We start from the raw sequence: 18,785 nt of genomic DNA, 5'->3' as shown, positions 1-18,785 counted from the left end.
TGGGTAGTTCCTGTCCCCTAACTCCACTCTGCTCCAGCACTGCCGGGAGCACCGAGCCCCCTGTGACCGGCAGAGGGGGGTGAGCACGTGGAGGACCAGGGCCAGCATTTGTGGACGCAGGCACAGGAGCAAGGCTGCCTTCCCACAAAACCCTGTGAGGTGTTTAATGGCACCGACAGGACCCCTACAAACTGCCCAAGCTCCCCCATGCTCTACGTGAAGTAATGCGGCTTCTTCACGTTGATGCCGTACTCGGCCAGCGCTGGGGTCAGGTCCTCCATGGTCAGCGTGTACTTCTTGTCCTGAGGGACACGGGGCAGGCGGTCACAGCAGGGACAGCCGGGGCTGTGGCACCCCCCACGGTGCAGGGACAGGCGTGTCCCACTGCCAGAGGAGCTGCTGGGCAGCATTAGGGCATTCCCAGCTCCCCACATTCTGCCCTCAGACGTCCCCAGACAACTAGCACCAAATCCCATTGGCCTTGCGGAGCGCCTGAACCCCAGATATGGCACTAGGATTGTCCCCAGGACCCCTCACTCCAGCTCCTCCCCAAGCCCAGACCTGCGGCCGCTGCGGGGGTGGACGGACACCAAAGAGTGTCCGCAAGCTCCGTGCCCCTGTCGTGTCCCGGCCAGCCCCTCCCCACCTGCAGGGACCCACCACAAGCCCGGCAGGTTTTGGGATTTCTGCACCTCGGTGGCTGCAGGCTCAGCCCCATCCCCAGAGAGGGCTCCCCCGCTTCCCCCAGAGCCCTCACCTTGCTCTTGCTGCGGGAGCTGCCCGAGGCCGTGCCCTTCATTTTGCAGTGCTGCAGCGCATCGTTGGCGATGTCGGAGATGAACTTCTGTGCCGCCAGCGAGATCAGGCGGATTCTGCGGGACAGGGACCACGCGGGTGAGGTGACAGGGCTCCGTGGGCCCCTCTGCCGGACCCCTGCGGGGTTCCTGCCACTCCCCGCAACCTTGTGGCCACTCACATGCGGGGGTCTGAGGCCTCAAACCCTGCCCGGTTCAGGTAATACCCTGTGACGGCGTCCGGGATCTGGGAAAACAAGAGTTGGAACAGCTCCACGGCCCCGTGGGAGCGTTTCCACATCCTGTATCCCATCGCACAGGACCTGCCCCGTGTCCTGTCCCGTCCCATCCCATCCCGTCCCACAGGAGCCGCCCTGTGTGTCGGTACCGTGGGCGTGTAGTCCTCCAGCTGCATGAGGAAGTCCACGAGCGGCGTGGTGGACACCACGGGCTTCACGTCGCCGTTGGCCGCGGGCGGCACGTACACGCCGTTGGACATGGCCCCGTCCGGGGGGGCGGCCACGGCCGCGGACACCGGCACTACGGGACAGCACGGTCAGCGCCAGGAGCCCCGCCGGCACCGGCAGTGCGGGACAGCACGGTCAGCGCCAGGAGCCCCGCCGGCACCGGCAGTGCGGGACAGCACGGTCAGCGCCAGGAGCCCCGCCGGCACCGGCAGTGCGGGACAGCACGGTCAGCGCCAGGAGCCCCGCCGGCACCGGCAGTGCGGGACAGCACGGTCAGCGCCAGGAGCCCCGCCGGCACCGGCAGTGCGGGACAGCACGGTCAGCGCCAGGAGCCCCGCCGGCACCGGCAGTGCGGGACAGCACGGTCAGCGCCAGGAGCCCCGCCGGCACCGGCAGTGCGGGACAGCACGGTCAGCGCCAGGAGCCCCGCCGGCACCGGCAGTGCGGGACAGCACGGTCAGCGCCAGGAGCCCCGCCGGCACCGGCAGTGCGGGACAGCACGGTCAGCGCCAGGAGCCCCGCCCCGCACGGCACCGGCAGTGCGGGACAGCACGGTCAGCGCCAGGAGCCCCGCCGGCACCGGCAGTGCGGGACAGCACGGTCAGCGCCAGGAGCCCCGCCCCGCACGGCACCGGCAGTGCGGGACAGCACGGTCAGCGGGACCCGGGACACCCGCGGCCAGCGGACGCCGCTCCCCCGGCCAGAGCGGCTCCGGGCGTCCCGCGGGCTCCCGTGCGCGGGGCCCACCCCCGCCGCCCCCCATCGCGACTCACCGGGCCCCCTCCCGCCGACCGCACAGCCCTCGGTGGCCCGCGCCGCGCCGCCCCCCGCGGCCGGCGCCGCCCCGGGCCCGGCGCTGCCCACGGCGGCCGGGCTGGGTTTGCTGCCCTCGGCGGGGCCCGGCGGGGCCGCCGGGGCCGCGGGCGCGGGGTCGGGATCGGCGCTGCCGCTCATGGTCCCGGCACCAGCCTCCGCCTCGCGCCTGCGCGCGCCAAGCCGCTCTATTGGCCCCGCGGCCCCTCCGCCCCGCCCCTCTCACCGCCCCATTGGCCCTGTCGGGCCCCCGCCCCGCCCACCCATTGGCCCAGTCCTCCGACGCTCATCGCCCCGCACGCCCCCTGGCGGAGGCGCGGCCACAAACAGAGGCGGTGGGCGGGGCTTCGCGTGTTTATTGCCCCGCCCCTTCGGCCCCGCCCCGCCCCCAGCTCCGCGGTCCCGCGGTCCGGTCCCGCGGTCCGGTCCCGCAGTCCGGTCCCGCAGTCCGGTCCCGCGGTCCGGTCCCGCAGTCCGGTCCCGCAGTCGGGCCCCGCTGTCCGGTCCCGCAGTCGGGCCCCGCTGTCCGGGCCCCGCGGTCCGGCCACGGCGTCCCGGTCAGCGCGGCCCCAGCGCCCGCAGCAGGCGCGGGAAGTTGGGGGTGCCCCAGCCAGTGACCGGGTCCCAGGCAGGGGTGGCGCAGAAGCCCTGGCCCTGCACGGTGCCGTCCAGGCAGGACAGGTGGCAGCCCTGGATCACCTGCGGGGACCAGCCTCAGTACGGAGGCTCGGGGACGCCCCCCAGGTCTCGGGACAGCGACCTCCAGAGCACAGGAGCCCCACACAGCCCTGGAACAGGGACCCCGGGGCACAGGGACCACCCAGGACAGGGGTACCATGGGCACAGGGACTCCACCTGCAGTCCCCGGGAACGAAGGACAGCCATCCCTGCCATCCCTGAGACAGGAATCCCAGGGACAGCAGCCCCCAGACATCTGACACGGGGACCCCCACAACATCCCCCATGGCACAAGCCTCCCCCGCCCAGGGTCGCCTCAGGACACTAACAATGTGGAACAGCACACTCAGCTGGACCCTGGGACCTCTGCAGCCACGGGACGCTGCTGCCCCGGCCACACAAGGGGACCTGCCCCACAAAGCTCACAGGAGCCCATGGGGACCCCCAGGACACCACTCCCATGGAAAGGTCAAGGGGAAGCCCAGGACCCCCTCCCATGGGAAGACCATAGGGATTCTCTCCTGCCCTGCAGCAGGACACTGCTGGCCCTGCCCCAGGCACAGCTCTGGCAGCAGGAGCCCAAGGACAGCCCGCTCAGCCCCCAGCCCAGCCCTTGGAGCACACATGGCCTTCCCAGCCCCATGGACAGGCCCACCCCAGGCCTCAGCCCAACACTTCAGGACACCCAAAGTCCCCAGGACAGCCCCTCCAGCCCCCGTTCCCTGCCCCACTCACATCGTAGAACGCGTCACCAAGCCCTTGCTTCTGCAGCTGGTAGAGCGCCGGGTTGAGGAAGCCAAGGGGTGCCAGCCCCCGCTGCAGGCGCCGGTCGTTGATCAGAGCCACCATGCCTGCCACCACCGGTGTGGACGCCTGCGTGGCACAACCCCTCAGCCCAGGGCCCCGCCGGCTCCGTGCCGGAGGGCAGCAGGGGGTGAGCTCCTTACCGAGGTCCCCGACACCCAGGGCAGCGGGATGCGGTTTGTCACCACCCAGTAGTTGTCAGAGAGCGCGGCCAGGTCGGGGTACGCGCGGCCGCTGCTGTTGTAGTAGGAGCTGGGCGGCAGCTTCGAGGCTGAGCGCAGGAAATGCCCGACAGCAGCGGCCTGGGGACGGCACGGCCCGTGGGCATCCCCAAAGCCACGGTGCCCAACCCTAACCCTGCAGCCCCGTCTGCAGCCCCCAGCCCGGCAGCGTCCCTCACCTGGTACTGCGGCATGGGGAAGATGTTGCTGAAGCCGCCCCCGCTGATGTAATCTGTCACCTCCTCTGTCACCAGGAAGGGGTTCTTGAAGGACGTGCCACCCACAGTGGTGACGTAGGGGCTGGGGAAACGGGGGGACACTGCAGGTGGGCACACGGCTGCCTGGGCCTCGACAGCCACCAACAGCCTCCTCCCCTGCTACCACAACCTCACCCCACAAACCAGACCAAGCCCTGGAGCTGCATAGGCTGCAGCTCTGGGGCCTGTAAGCGTGCTGGTGAGGACCCTCAGGTGGCCTTCCAGGGGCTCAGACCCCACTGGGGCCGGGGCCAGCCGTGCCCCCGCAGGTCTGTGCTGGCCCCTCGCACCCACCTGGAGGCCGGGAAGCTGGGCCGGAACGTGTGGTTCCCGCTGTGCTCCCGCCGACAGCCAGCACCGTCGTCACCTGCCGGCACGGGAACAGGCGACAGGTGACCACGGCGCCCAAGGCACCCCTTCCCCAGCCCCGCTCGGTACTCGGTGCTCGAGCTCAGCCATGGCAGGCCCCGGCCGCACCTGAGGCAAACAGGATGGTGAGGCCGCGGGCCGCCGCCTTCATGAGCTCGGTGTTGACGCGCCCCATGTAGGCATAGGACAGGCTGTCCTCGTCGTCCCCGTAGCTCACCGAGTGCACCCAGGGCAGTGCTGACATGTTGCTGAGCAGCAGCAGCCAGGCCAAGAAGGGCTCCTGGCTCTCGTGGCGCCCTGCAAGGACATCAGGGAAGGGACACAGCGCAACATCGGCGATGGAGAGCAGTGCGAGGAGCCCTGCCTCAACAGCACCAGCACCTTCCTCTGCAGTGCAGCCCCAAGTGCTCCTTCCTGTGGGCCACGGAGTCACAGCACATCTGGCCTGGAGCTCCGTGAGCTCATCCTGGGGCTCCTCACATTGACGGCACCGAGCTCCAGCTCAGCCCGCGGGGTTGGCAAGACAGTCATCGTTAGCCCAGGACAGGGGGCTACCCTCACACCCCTTTCCAAGACTCTGCCCCAGGGCTGAAGCCACATGGGCACCTGTGGACCCAGCAGGCCCTCAGCTCCTCCTCTGGCAACAGGTCCCAGCAGAGTAGCGCGCTTGCCACCTCCACACATTCCACCTGCACCTGCCCAGGTCCCTCCCTGCCCTCCAGCCCTCTCCACTGGGAGGGGAGCAGAGCCCCAGCCACCCCCACTCACTCTGTCACCCATGTCACTGCACCTGCATCCATCCCACAGCAGTAACTGTCTGAGGGTGGAGGGAAGGGCAGCACTCATCTGCTGTCACCATCACCACCAGGGACAGGGCCACTGTCCCTGTGGCACTCACCTGCTCAGCCAGTTCCCAATCTGGGACAGGGACACTGCCCCCAGCACTGTGCCCTGTTTGTGCAGGCTGTTTGGCAATTTGTTTTCCCAATTCCCTCACTCTCCCTCATCTGCTCCACTGGGAGACTCGTGGGTGGGAGCTCAGCTGCAGCAGAGCTGGAAAACCCCACAGGCGGAGGGCTGTGCCCTCCTTCATGGGAGCTGAGTGGGGCAGCTGCTCCGTATGGTGCCAGCAACGAAATCCCTGCTTCAGGAATCTCTGGACGTTGAAGGTTCACAGAGTTCAGTCACTACACACAGCAGGAGTGATGTCCCCAGGAGCTGGGAATGCGGTGCCAGCTCTGACTTGGGGAGCACACAGGGTCCACTCGCACAGCAGCTGGGAAAGCCCCTGGGGCTCTACTACAGCCAGTTGTCTGCACAGCCCTGCAAGCTCTCCCCTCACTCCTCTGAGTACTCCCCTCTCCCGTTCTAGCCCTCTCCCTCACACCTCCAAGTGTTCCCTTCCCTGCTCCAGGCACTCCCCTCCTCCCCTCTCCAGGTGTTCCCCCTGCCCCTCGGGGCTCTTCCCCAGTACCTGCGTTGCTGAAGACCCAGGTGGAGACATTGGCACCTGTGCTCATGATGTATTCCACATCCAGGCTGGCCTCCAGCCCGGCTTTGCCACGGCCCTGGTGCCCCACCACCCGGTCCACCTGCGTGCGGTGGGCAAAGCCACTGCCAAAGAGCTGCATAAACTCAGCCAGGTCAGCTTGGTGGAAGTACTGCTCGAGAAACTGTGGGACACAGAGCAACAGGTTGTCTCCTCTCGAAAAAGCACGGCAACCTTTTGATCCTGATGTAGGAAATTGCCCAGCACGGGTCTGTGCTACACCAGGTGCTCCCAGCAGCCACTGAGGGACACCCAGCTGTCCCAAGACCCCCAGACCAGCACCAATCCCTCGGACTGCCATGGCACACAGGCCTCTGATGGGGCAGCGGTTACCTGTGCACAGGCCTGGCTGTTGTTGGGCAGGAGCCCCACGTCCCCCCCTGTCATGTTGTATCTCTGGCGCAGGACAGCCGGTGTCACACCCAGGTGGAACGACGCTCGTGCCAGCTGTGGGTCCTTCCTGGCCCCAGCTCTGCTGACTGCCTTGCGCCCCGTGGGGAACCGGTGCATCCCACCCACTGCAGCAGAGCCCAGCGGGATGGGAGAGGCTGTCAGGGCACAGAGCCCCGGGAAGGCAGCACAGAGCCCTTGGACTCTCCATCACTGCCCCCACTTCTACATGGGCAGGCCAACAGTAGGGCTTGGAGAGCCCAGCCCTGCAGCCCCGGCCCAGGGGAAGAGCCTCTTCAGCCTTCCCACGGCTGAGCCTTCCTCAGCCTTCACACCACCCAGCCACAGCCTCCGCCTGGCACCCCCCACACTTTTCAGGGGATGGTCACTGGATCCCACGGAACAGGGATCTGCAGGAGGGAGGCTTGTCCCCCAGCAGCAGCTGCACCTGCGTTCCGCAGCCTCACCTCCCCCGGGTAGGACGTACCGAAGTCCAGGTGCTCGGCGAGCTCTGCAGGGACAGCGTAGGGCAGCGGGGACCGCACCAGGCTGAGCTGGCCCTGCACGTACCGGTGGAACTCGGCCCCGGGGAGCAGGCGCTCGGCCGCGCTGCAACACAGGGACAGCTGCTGTGGGACGGGACAGCGCCAGGACACAGGGACAGCCACCAAAGGACAGGACAGGGCTGGGGGAGAGGGACAGCCACTACGGAGTGCGACTGGACTAGGACACAGGAACAGTCACCACGGGATGGGACAGTAGTGAGACACAGGGACAGCCACCACAGGGTCAGCAGAGCCAGTTCCAGCCCTTAGAGCTCACCTTGCAGGCAGGTGACACTCCAGAAAGTCAAGGGTGGTGACACTCCGGCAGTCCTCTATACCGTGGCCTTGCAGCCACTTCAGAACTGTCATCAGTGTGGCTGGGGAAGGCTGGACCAAGTCCCTCACCTGCTCCAGGGACAGGTACTGCCCTGGGAGGCACACAGGGGTTAGATCCCCTCCCAGGCCGCGAGGGTCTGGGGCCTCAGGGATGCGGCCGTTACCGTATCGCGGGGACTGAGGGTCCGACACAGCCTCGACCAGGCGGGCGAGGCGGGCGGTGCCGCGCTGCCGCAGGGCGAAGGTCAGCTGCACGGGGTGCCCGGGGTCCACACGGCCAGCATGGGCCCAGCCGGGGGGCACGCTGCAGGGTGGGTGGTGAGCGGGGCCAGCACCGGCACCCCAGCCTGGCCCAGCCCGGCCCGGCCACCGCCCGGGACCTACCGGAACGGCTGGTCCCGCTCCAGCTCCAGCGCGAGCCCCGGGGCGCAGCTCCAGGCGGCCGCACACAGCGCCAGCACGGCGGGGATCCCCCAACACCTGCAATGGGCTCAGGGGAGCACGGGCAATGGCACAGCCGTGGGGAACCGGGACTGACCGGGGACTGAGCCCGAAGCCCGTCTGACTACCCCTTACCCCGTGTCTGGGGAGTTCCCCGGAGCTCCCCGAGTCCCAGCACCGGGGAGCCTGTCTGACCCTGCTGCCCTGTCACTGGGGAGCCCCGCCTGACCCGCGAGCCCTCACCACCGGGGAATCCCGCCTGACCCCCCGGTCCCCGTCCACACCGCCACCCGGGAGCCCCGTCGGACCCCTGCGGTCCCCATCGCCGCCGGGTCCGGAAGGCGCCCCCGCCCCGTTACCGCCCCCACGGCGGGGTGTCCCGGTGTCCCCGGTACCGGGGAGCCCCGCTCCGTGCCCGTTACCCCCGCGCCATGCCGCCGCGCCGCCCGGTCACGTGTGCGGGCGCGTGACTCCCGCCACGTGGGGACACCAAAACAGCGGTCACGTGACGGGCTCCGGGCACGGGGCCGTGCTTCGGGGCGGGCTCCGGGCACGGGACCGGGCTCCGGACACGGGGCCGGGCTCCGGGGCGGGCTCCGGGCACGGGACCGGGCTCCGGGCACGGGGCCGGGCTCCGGGCACGGGGCCGTGCTTCGGGGCGGGCTCCGGACACGGGGCCGGGCTCCGGGCACGGGGCCGGGCTCCGGGGCGGGCTCCGGGCACGGTACCGGGCTCCGGGCACGGGACCGTGCTTCGGGGCGGGCTCCGGGCACGGTACCGGGCTCCGGGCACGGGACCGGGCTCCGGGCACGGTACCGGGCTCCGGGCACGGGGCCGGGCTCCGGGTACGGGGCCGTGCTTCGGGGCGGGCTCCGGGCACGGGGCCGGGCTCCGGGCACGGGGCCGTGCTTCGGGGCGGGCTCCGGACACGGGGCCGGGCTCCGGGGCGGGCTCCGGGCACGGTACCGGGCTCCGGGCACGGGACCGTGCTTCGGGGCGGGCTCCGGGCACGGTACCGGGCTCCGGGCACGGGACCGGGCTCCGGGCACGGTACCGGGCTCCGGGCACGGGGCCGGGCTCCGGGTACGGGGCCGTGCTTCGGGGCGGGCTCCGGGCACGGGACCGGGCTCCGGGTACGGGGCCGTGCTTCGGGGCGGGCTCCGGGCACGGTACCGGGCTCCGGGCACGGTACCGGGCTCCGGGCACGGGGCCGGGCTCCGGGCACGGGGCCGGGCTCCGGGGCAGGCTCCGGGCACGGTACCGGGCTCCGGTCATGGGGCTGTGCTTCGGGGCAGGCTCCGGGCACGGGGCCGGGCTCCAGGCACGGGGCCGGGCTCCGGGCACGGTACCGGCGGGGACTCGCTGCCTGCCGGCCGCCCCAGGAGGCTGGGGGTCCTGCTCGGGTCCGGGCCGGGCGGGGTCTGCGGGCTCCCGGGCAGGGAGGGCTGCCGGGACCAAGACACAAAAGATAACCATTAACGAACATCAGCTCCAGACATCACCCCTGGAATAGGAAACCAAACACTGAGAACTTCGACACTTGGGACCAATGAACAATGAACCAATGAATTTCTATGTGTTTTGACTGTATAAAATATGTGGAAAATCTAGTGAAGTTCACGTGTCATGGAATGATTTTTCTCTGCACAACCCAGGGCATATGTGGATGAAATGACTTCTGTTGCACATCGTGGCCAGAACAAAATCCTGGCCAGAATAAAGTAATGCCTTGATTCTCTAACAGTAAAAATGTTGGAGAGTTCTTTGGTTTTCCTGCAGTTTCGGTGACAAGCCCGGTCACACGGCACATCCCACGACTCCAGCAGTTCCCAGCTGCTTTCCTGCTTCTGCAGAGCGGGGCCCAGGCCAGGAAGAGACAGGCAATAGGAAAACCACCTGCCCGGCCGTGGCTGCCAATCCCCCGCACTGGAGCAATGCCAGAGGTGTCTGTTCCTGCTCCCCTGCTCCAGCCCCACCGGCTGCCCTGGCCTGGCAGCCCTGGCCTCCTCCTGGCCGCAGACAGAGGTGGGAACCAGCTGCCCTGGCCACAGCCAGGGGCTGGGTACTGTCGGGGCTGCACGCCCCCGTGTCCAGTTTGGGGATGGACTCTAAGTGGGATGGGATTTGCAGGGAATGATGTCTGGATCTGTCTGGACAGCCGGGATTAAGGCGGCCGGGCAGAGCTAATCGTGTTAAGGAGCATCTGCTGCTGGTCCATGCCTGGGAGGTCAGGGAGCCTCGGTGTTCCCTGGCTGGAGCCTCGCTCTCCCAGGACCCTCGTGTGCTGCTCCCACAGATGGTGTGAAGTGAGTCCCTGCTGTAGGCAGCTGGGTTTTCCCGAGGCCAGGAACACCAGAGGAGGACAGTGGGCACTGAGGGCAGCCAGCATGCCCACTGTGCCCCAGCAGAGAGCTGGAAGGGGTCGGGCTGGGGGAGGAAGGAGCAGAGGGAACCCCAGGGACACCATCAGGGATGGGGTGGCCCTTTCCCCCTGTGCCCCGGCTGTGCTGGCTTATGCTTACCCCTGCAGGGCGAGGAGCCTGTCAGAGCAGGGGGATGGGAGCTGCCCCCTGGTCCCAGAGCACTGCCAGCAGGGCTGGGCATGCCTTGGGGGCTGTGCAGAATAGGCTGGGGCTGTGCAGGACTCGCCGTGGGGTGTTGGAACCTGATAGCTGAGGACAGGGAGTAAACAGGTTGGTTTGGGAACAATAAGAAAAGGTAAAGCAGGGAAGGCAGGATGGAAGTGGCTGATCATATGCTGGTTGATGGTCACTGTGTGGGTCTGGCCACATCCAACACCTGACAGTTGCACGGCCACTCCTGGTTCCCCAGCTCTGTAACTGTCTCCCGGGGTTGGGGGGCACTGTTTGGTGAGGAGTGTGGCATCAGCTCACAGCGTCTGGAGACCAGCAAAGAGCCCTGTGCATGTCTGTGTTGCCCAACAGGGATAAGCAGAGCCAAAGCTACTGGGCAGACTGGTGGGATCACTGGAGCCCTGGGATCCCCAGGGCAGGTCTGTGTGTGCTGGCTGTGATGAGGCTGCACCTTGGGGAACTTGTGTGTCCAGGTGTCCTCAGTGGGGATCCCGGGAATGTGAGGTACCTGCTGGGCAGACGACGTGTCCAGGTGTGGCTGCTGCAGCTGTGGGTGCCTGCACAGCCCTGCCCACAGCCCTCAGCAGAGCCAGGGGATGGGATGGGGATGCCTGTGGCATGTGGGACCAGCTGTGTGCACGTGTGGAGACATGCCTTCCACAGCTGTGTTTGCACGTATGCCTGTATGGAAATACACCCAGCCTCGCTGCTGGACAGCCCCAGGGCCATGGTCCTGCCGCAGCTCCACTGGCCTCTCAGGAAAAGGACTTGGCAGGACGCAGCCATGGGTGTGGGTGCCAGAGCCTGGCCAGGCCCACGTGAGTCCTCCGTGGTGCAGGTCCAGTACCCCCCCTCTGGTCAGTGCCTTGGGAACATGGTGCCAGCCTGGCATGAGCCCATGGCAGCAGGGATGGGGCTGTGTCTGTACAAACGTGGTTTATTAAGGCATTTTTTGAGACGTTGGCACTTGGGTTCAGGCTGCACCAAGGGGCCCCTGCGTGGCCGTGGGCAGCGCTGGTACATGCAGCTCCACAAGACACAATACAAAAGGTACAAACGAGTAAAAACAGGAATTGTAGTACAATGTGTAAAAATAAATAACTGGGGGCTCAGTGACCCCAGCCCAAAGCAGGGTGCATGTGTCTGGCCCTTCCTGCGGCGTGCAGGGTGACCCATGTGTATCCCCATCCCAGATGTGCAGTGGAGCTGGGCTGTGTGGGCAGCACAGGGCCAGGGGGCATGGGGCACCCCAGCATGGGACCGGGGGGCACTGGGACACCCCCAGAGTGCCCCTACGGGGCCTGGGGAGAACAGTGTGTCCCCACAGTGCTTGTGAGCAGGACAGAGAGGGGATGAGGGTGCCCACCCCAAGAACCTCTGTGGGCTGTCCCTGTGCCAAGGCAGAACCGTCTCCCCCTCCCAGGGCACCTCAGGCCCCTGTAGGTCCCCAGGCAAGAGTGGGCATGGCCCTTGGTGGGGCCCTCTTGGTGGCCCTGTCACTGTTGCAGATGCCTGTCCCCTGTCACTGCCCTGTGCCCAGGACAGCACCTGGGACCCAGTGGCATGTGCCAGGACCCCACGGCACAAGGGGGATGAGAGACTGACTGTGACACACGGAGCTGCAGCCACAGATGGTTCTTCCTGGGAAATGGGGGGACAGGCAGAAGTGGTGCATTTGTCTGCTGTGACAACACCTGTGGGGCTGGGGCTGCAGCCACACTGCACACGTGCTGGGTCTGGGGAACGTGTGATGGGAAGGAGCTCCCCCCAGCTCTGCTCAGGCATGGGGTGTCCCCCCGCTCCCCAAACACACTCCTGACCAGACCGGGCAGTCAGGGCTGCTGTGGGGCAGGCCATGCCGTTCCAGCCCTCGCTCTGCACCCATGGCCGTGTGGGGATCACAGCCCCGGGAGCACCAGGGCTGCAGCGGCAGAGCCCAGGGCCGCGCTCCCAGGCCCCGTGACGTGGGAGCAGCTCCCCGTGGGCAGCCGGGCTCAGGGACAGCTCCGGTGGGGTCAGCGTGCTGCGGGTGTGACCCTGCCTGTGTGACCGGCCGTGCGCAGTGCTGGGAGGAGATGGGGACCGGCCCCACGGCAGGGGCTCCGTCCGGGCTCACAACATGCACGACGGGGGTGCAGAGCAGCCCCGCACAGGGGCTGGGGCCAGGAGCAGGGGGTTCTGGCACCTTGACCATGTTCTGGAGGTGGCCCAGATGGTCCTGGGAAGCAATCATGCAAGAGGGACCCAGGGAAGGCCAGATGCCCAGTGTCCCCATTGTGGCTGTAAGAGAACATGCCGGGCAATGTGGCTTTTTGGGGCACCACCTCCCACCTGTGCTCCTGCAGCTGCAGGTTGAGGTGGGTGCGGGTCACAGCAGCCATCACCACTGCTGCTGAGGCTGGGCTGTCCCTGTCAGCTTCACACAGCTCTGCCAGCCCCAGGGTGCTGCCTGTGCCTGGGCACTGTCCCTGCCTGTCACTCCCTTGCTCAGAGAGGTACCTGGTCCCAGGAATGGGATTCCCATGCTGAGCATGGCAGGCGCCTCCCTCCCAGGACCACAGGAACCATCCTGAAGTTCTGGGCAGGAGAGTCCCTGGATGTATCACCTGTAGTGGGTAGGGAAAGGGCTGGAGAGACCTTAAAGGCTCTCCTGTCTCTGCCCAGACCCAGACAGGCAGCAAGTTGTGAGCACTGCTGCCTTCTGCTGCAGCTAGCCCGGTGAGTGTCCCCTCCCAGCCAGGGGGCAGGTTCATTCCCACAGGCAGCGTCCGTGCCCTGGGGCATCTCACGCTGCCCTGGGACACCACTCCCAGCCATGGGGCATTGTCCCCCTGCCCTGGGAGTTCCTAGGGTCGCAAGGGAAGGCTCAGGGTCCTCCTGCACCCAGGCTGCTGCACAGGGTAGGGCAAGGTCTGGGCCTCCAGCCCCCCTCAGCTCCTCGTCGCTCCCGGAGCACCAAGTACCGTGAAGCACCATCCTGCCCAGCACCAATCTGAGCCACCGCAAGCAGCACATGGACCATCACCCCGGGGTGCCAGCACTGGGGTCAGCAGTCCATAGGGCACCAGCCAGCACAGGGTCTGCCAAGCTGTGGGGAGGGACAGGGGCCACAGCCCCCAAGGACATCTGCAGTCCCAGGGGCCCAGGCCAGGCCAGGCTGGGAGCGGGATGAGCACCCATTTTAGCAGCCCTGGGCTGGGCCCCGCTCCAGCCCCTTGCCTGTGGGCTGGGGCAGAGGAGTCCAGGGGCCCAGCTCTAAATCCTGAGCTCGGCCTCCTCAGGAGGCTCCAGCGAGTGCTCAGCACTGATGGTGGAGGTGGATGGCCCCTGTGAGATGCCGAAGGGCGAGACCACAGGGGAGCGGGCGGCCAGCGGGGACAGCGATGGGGAGAAGCTGGGCGACATGGCGGAGGACGAAATGGAACCCTCGTGGCTAATAGGCGAGCGGCGCAGGGAGGATGGGTGCGGGAAGGTCCTGCCTGGTGGTGGCTTGGGGGGCACAGACTTGGCCCCTGGATGGGCCACTGAGGTGATGAGGGGCGGGGGGTCGATGCGGGGCTTGGGCTCTGCCTTGGGCTTGGCTGGGAAGGGCTTGCGCAGGGAGCTCTCATCCTTGAGGCGGGCGATCTCCGTGAAGACACTGGCCAGTGGCTGGAACTGGGGACACCAGTTCAGCAGGTAATCCCAGTTGTAGCTGCCGCGGAGCTCCTCGTCGCTGGCCACGATGGCGGTGAGCGAGCCCTCCACGGAGGGCTTGCCGTCCTCTGGGAAGGTGTAGTCCTGGGGCTGTGAGGAGACGCTGAGGCCGCAGCGGACGCCCAGGAAGGCGCTGCCTCCCCCGTCCTCACGGTACAGCTGCAGGGGTGGCCCCGGCAGCAGCAGCCCAGAGCCCTTCTTGCTCTTGAACCACTGGGCGCTCTCCAATGCAGCTGGCTCACAGGAGATGTCGGAGAGCTGGTCAGCATCCTGCTGGATGCCAGAGTCAGGGCCGCGGGCAGCGATGTGCTCCTGCATGGAGGCTGTGATGCTGGCCACACGTGGGTACTCATTGATCATCCGTATCTCATCATCCTCAGCGGCTTCAGCAGAGCCACGGCCGCTGGAATGCGAGGGGTCCAGGGAGCCGCCCCGTGTGTAGGGCCCTGCCGGCTCAGTCCCATACCCTGGCAGCGCCTGGTGGTAGATGTGCTCAGCCCCAGGCAGTGCTGGCTCCTCACGACCCAGCTTCTGCAAGGACCCGCTCTGTGCACGGGCCAGGGCCCCCTCTCCCTCTGCCTTCTTGTGGCCCCGGCGCTGCCGGGAGCGCACCAGGGCCAGCACGATGGCCACAGCGGCCAGCACCACCACAACGCCCAGCGAGGCAGCCACGGCCACCAGCAGGAGGTTGAGGTCAGGTGCCAGGCCAAAGGAGGTGTGCGTGACATCAATGGTGACCTGCGCAGAGGCCACACGGGAAGCAGGCAGTGGGCTGCGTGCCTGCACATCCAGGCTCATCTCCCGTGGCTCTCTCTTGGTGCGCCCAGCTCCGGCTTGGGGCTGGCTGTCCACACGCAGGTAGATAGAGCCCGTAGTCTGGTTGATGGCAAAGTATGGTGAGGGCTTTGCCAGGGTGTACAGCACAACACCGTCAACCCCCTCATCCTCATCCGTGGCCAGCACCCGCCCAATGCTCTGCCCTTTGCGTGCACCCTCAGGCACCTCGAAGTTGAAGGAGGGGCTCAGGAAGATGGGATCATACTCATCTTCCCCTGTCACCAGCACCCGCACAGTCACAGTGGCCGAGGCATTGCCAGCGTCGGTGGCCCGAACCAGGAGCTGGAAGGCTTTGGCTCGCTCATAGTCAAAGGTGAGGCGGGAGCGCAGCTCCCCAGAGCTCCCATTGACAGCAAAGGCGTCCCGGCCGTCCCCCATGCTGGGGTCCCCCACTGCCTGCTCCAGCACCACGTACCGCAGCTCCCCAAAGGCGCCGGTGTCGGCATCGACAGCACGCAGCGTGGTGACCAGTGTGCCGGGGGGCAAGTTCTCCCGGATGCTGGCGCTCAGCACCTCCACCGGGAAGTATGGCTTATTGTCGTTGATGTCCTTCACCTCAATGGCCACGGGGACCAGTGCAAAGTGCCCGCCTGGTGTGTCCGTGGCCCGCACCACCAGTGTGTGCAGCGCCTGGGCCTCCCGATCCAGTGGCCGTGCCAGGCTCAAGGCCCCTGTGCTCTCATGAAGCTGGAACAGCCCGTGCTGGTCACCTGAGCTGATGGTGTAGTGAACGCGGCCGCGTGGCCCCGAGTCGGCGTCATGGGCTGCCACGCGCAGCAGCTCGGTGCCAGGCAGCGCGGCCTCGCTCACCGCTGCACGGTACTCGGCCCGGCTGAACACGGGCGGGTTGTCATTGATGTCCTGCACAGTGATCAGCACGGGCACCGTGGCACTGCGCTGCGGCAGGCCCCGGTCCGAGGCTGCCACGGTCAAGTTGTACACTGGGATGGCCTCGAAGTCCAAGGACTCCACAAGCACCAGGGCTCCCTGCGTGCGGAGCTGTCCCCCGGCCCGGGCCACCCGGCTCTCCACCTGGAAGGCGTTGCCGCCGTTCCCGCTGACGATGGTGTAATCAAAGCCAGCATTCTCCCGGGAGAGGTCGGCGTCACCCGCCTCCAGCATTAGCACAGTGGTGCCTGGGCGCAGGTCCTCGGGAACGCTGGCGTTGTAGCATGGCTCCTGGAAGCGGGGGCTGTGGTCGTTAACATCCAGAACTTGGAGCTGCACTGTGGCCCAGGATGAGAGGCTGGGAGAGCCATGGTCACGGGCCTCCACCACCAGGTCCAGGGTGGGCTGGCTGGCATTGAACTCCACCTGCCGTGTGGTGAAGAGGGTCCCTGTGGAGCACAAAGCCAGGGTCAGCATGGGAACCAGTGAGAGCTGGGAAGGGTATCAGCTGGAGGAGCATTTGAAGGTCACCCTGCTGTGTCTGCTTCACCAGCCACACCAGAAAGTGACCTCGTGAGTGTTTGAACAGAGGCAGGACAGGGGCACTCCCCTCCACAGGCAACCTTAGATTGACCCATGAGAGAGGCACACAGAGCGCCAAGCCCACGCACCATTGCTGGGGTCGATGGCAACATCAGGGCTGGGCACAGCCAGGTGGAAGGTGATGTCCCCGTTGCTCCCTGAGTCGGGGTCAGTAGCACTCACAGTGAGGATGACACTGCCAGCAGGTGTGTGCTCTGGCAGCAGCACCTGGAAGAGGAGGAAACCCCAGTCACCATCTGGTTCCCCCCCGCTCAGAGCCCCCAGCATCCCTGGGGCAGGGGTCTGGGGCTGGCCAGGCAGCCAGGCAGCCAAAGCCAAGGGTGTCCAGAGTCTCACTGGCCAGGGAAACCACATGCAAGCGGTTTGTGCTCCTAGACCCTTCAAGCATTCCTGGGGCTCCCTAGCACCTTGCCTGGGCTCCAGTGCTGCAGCACACACTGTCCAAGCCAGCCTCCAAGAGGGACCTACCCAGGTCTCGCCACAAACACTTGTCTGGGCTGTGGCCCATTTCCCACCCCCTCTGGCCTCCCCAGTGTGCTCATCCATTTCTGCTGGACCCTCTGCATCCAGCAGTGCCCCTTGCAGGGGCTGGTCCCAGGGTCACTTGCCTGGTATCAACTCCTTCTATGCCACAGTGACAGCATGAGGGATGCCAGGATGTAGATGTGGGTCAGAAAGTGGGACCAGAAGGGGCTCAGACCCATCCTCTGCTTTGTGAGGGCAGGTGGGCAGGCAGGAGCTGCACAGGGCTTATGTGGGATGGCCCCTGCTGGCTGGCACACCTGGTGCATGTACCTGATAGAAAACCTGGCTGAAGGTGGGCACATTGTCGTTCACATCCTCCACAAGGACGGTGAGGTTGGCCTCAGTCTCGTGGCGAGTGTCAGAGGCGCGCAGGGTGAGGGTGTAGCGGCTGCACTGTTCACGGTCCAGTGGCCCCGTCAGGGCAATGTGGCCACCATAGCGCAGCACCCCAAAGGTGTCTGCCATGTCCCCCTCCAGCAGCAGCGTGTAGGAGAGTGCAGGGCCTGAGTCCACATCGTTCCCAGTCAGCTGGGCTATCTGGGTGCCCAGCAGTGTGTCTGTGGGGAGCAGACATGTGAGTGAGCAGACCCATCCCTGCCCAGCATACCTGGCTCACCTTGTGGGAAACCAGTTCAATCCAGAGCTTGAGCACCAGGAAGAGGGGAAGATGCCATGGGAGAGGGAGATGCTGGGGGGAAGACAAAGGTCTTGGGAGCTTGGCAGGACAGGTGGAGGTATGGCATGGACACAGGGCATACTGGCTGAGGACTGTGAGCAGGCAGGGCAGGTGTCTGCAGCCAGAGTCCCAGACATGGGGCAGGGGCCAGGGCTGAGTTGGTAATTCAGGCTGTTCCCTCAAGTCACAGCAGCAGCACAAGGGTCATGCTGGAGAGCTCGGGGGGCTTCAGTGGGTCAGTGTGATCCAGCTCCTGACAGGAACTGGCCTGGCCTCCCTGTGGGCTCCTCCCCACCCCATGGTACCCATCGTACCCCAGCTCTGGCCCTCAGTGCTACGGCACTCACTCTCAGGGACACGGATCTCCCAGGGGACCGGGATGGTAGGGCTATTGTCATTGATGTCCATCACCACCACGGTCAGTGTGGCTGAACCCATGAGCGGTGGCGTTCCTCGGTCCATCGCTGTCACCACCAAGCTGTGGGCAAGCATGAGGGTCAGATGTGTGTCCACACATGTGAGGGAGCACCTCACCTGTGTACAGTTCCTGGGACATGCACTGCACACCTGCATCACACTGGGACATGAACTGCAGGTGTGCATGTGCTGGGGAAATGCGCAGCAGCTCAGACTCTGGGGTGATGGATCTGTGCAGTGCATCCTCTGGAGGTGTTTAGGAAAAGACTGGATGTGGCACTCAGTGCTCTACTCTGGCTGACAAGCCAGACCAGTCACAGGCTGGACTCAATAATCTCAGATGTCTTTTCCAGCCTTAATGGTTCTGTGATTTGGAGAGCACATGTGGGGCAGTGGGTGTGGTACACAGAGAGCATAGTGGGGCACGTCAGCAGGTTTTTGCACACCTAAGGCATGTGTTGAACTCTGGAAGGTGTGTGGGTGCAGGCAGAGCACCTTGTGGGGTGCAGGCAGGTGTCTGGGGCTCTCTGGCTGCTGGCAAACACTTGGAGCCTCTCTGGAATGGCGAGGGGTGTGTGTATGGAAGGGATACCCCAGACTCCCCCCTTGGGGGAAGAGGGCAGAGGAGTCCACAGCCATGGGGGCACATGTGGAGGGGGAGAACATGAACTAGGGGTCCTCATCTGAGCAACGTGTGTGGGAAAGGGCAGGAGAAGCCTCCGATTCATGGCAGGGTGTTTGTCAGCATTTCACATACGTGTGGATGGACATGTCCAGGGTGTGCACATATGGTGAGGGGCCCATCCCTGTCTGGATGCAAGGGGACATCTGGGGGAGCTAGTGCAAGGGTCCTGTGCTGGGAGGTGGAAGAAATTGAGCAGATGC

At 66.1% G+C, this 18,785-nt stretch overlaps 3 protein-coding genes across 3 annotated transcripts in view; all 3 read right to left on the bottom strand.

Moving 5' to 3' along the window:
* Window positions 1-139: 139 nt before the first annotated feature.
* On the bottom strand, window positions 140-2,248 carry TAF10 (TATA-box binding protein associated factor 10). The gene is made up of 5 exons (XM_068179020.1): window positions 2,035-2,248; window positions 1,183-1,334; window positions 977-1,041; window positions 758-872; window positions 140-302 (listed from the first exon to the last, which is right to left on the bottom strand). The coding sequence occupies exons 1-5, from the start codon at window positions 2,213-2,215 to the stop codon at window positions 213-215; spliced, it is 603 nt and encodes a 200-aa protein (XP_068035121.1). The 5' UTR covers window positions 2,216-2,248; the 3' UTR covers window positions 140-212.
* Window positions 2,249-2,582: 334 nt separating this feature from the next.
* Window positions 2,583-8,150, bottom strand: TPP1 (tripeptidyl peptidase 1). Its single transcript, XM_068178987.1, has 13 exons — window positions 8,087-8,150; window positions 7,614-7,703; window positions 7,388-7,527; window positions 7,165-7,315; window positions 6,830-6,951; window positions 6,286-6,470; window positions 5,878-6,076; window positions 4,512-4,700; window positions 4,329-4,401; window positions 3,957-4,077; window positions 3,700-3,858; window positions 3,488-3,625; window positions 2,583-2,773 (listed from the first exon to the last, which is right to left on the bottom strand). Exons 1-13 carry the CDS (start codon window positions 8,095-8,097, stop codon window positions 2,633-2,635), a joined length of 1,719 nt encoding a protein of 572 aa, XP_068035088.1. The 5' UTR covers window positions 8,098-8,150; the 3' UTR covers window positions 2,583-2,632.
* Window positions 8,151-12,237: 4,087 nt separating this feature from the next.
* DCHS1 (dachsous cadherin-related 1) overlaps window positions 12,238-18,785 on the bottom strand; it is a 42,796-nt gene continuing 36,248 nt past the window's right edge. Inside the window, exons 18-21 of the mRNA XM_068178971.1 lie at window positions 17,831-17,961; window positions 17,078-17,364; window positions 16,351-16,489; window positions 12,238-16,128 (exon numbers count right to left, since the gene is read on the bottom strand). Of these exons, the coding sequence (XP_068035072.1) occupies window positions 13,514-16,128; window positions 16,351-16,489; window positions 17,078-17,364; window positions 17,831-17,961 (3,172 nt within the window). The 3' untranslated portion in view covers window positions 12,238-13,513. The remainder of the gene's footprint in view (window positions 16,129-16,350; window positions 16,490-17,077; window positions 17,365-17,830; window positions 17,962-18,785) is intronic.

This window comes from Anomalospiza imberbis, chromosome 2, assembly GCF_031753505.1.
Source record: "Anomalospiza imberbis isolate Cuckoo-Finch-1a 21T00152 chromosome 2, ASM3175350v1, whole genome shotgun sequence".
NCBI lineage: Eukaryota > Metazoa > Chordata > Aves > Passeriformes > Viduidae > Anomalospiza > Anomalospiza imberbis.
The sequence above is the reverse complement of the archived record's forward strand: the minus strand, read 5'-3'. Positions and strand labels throughout refer to the sequence as shown.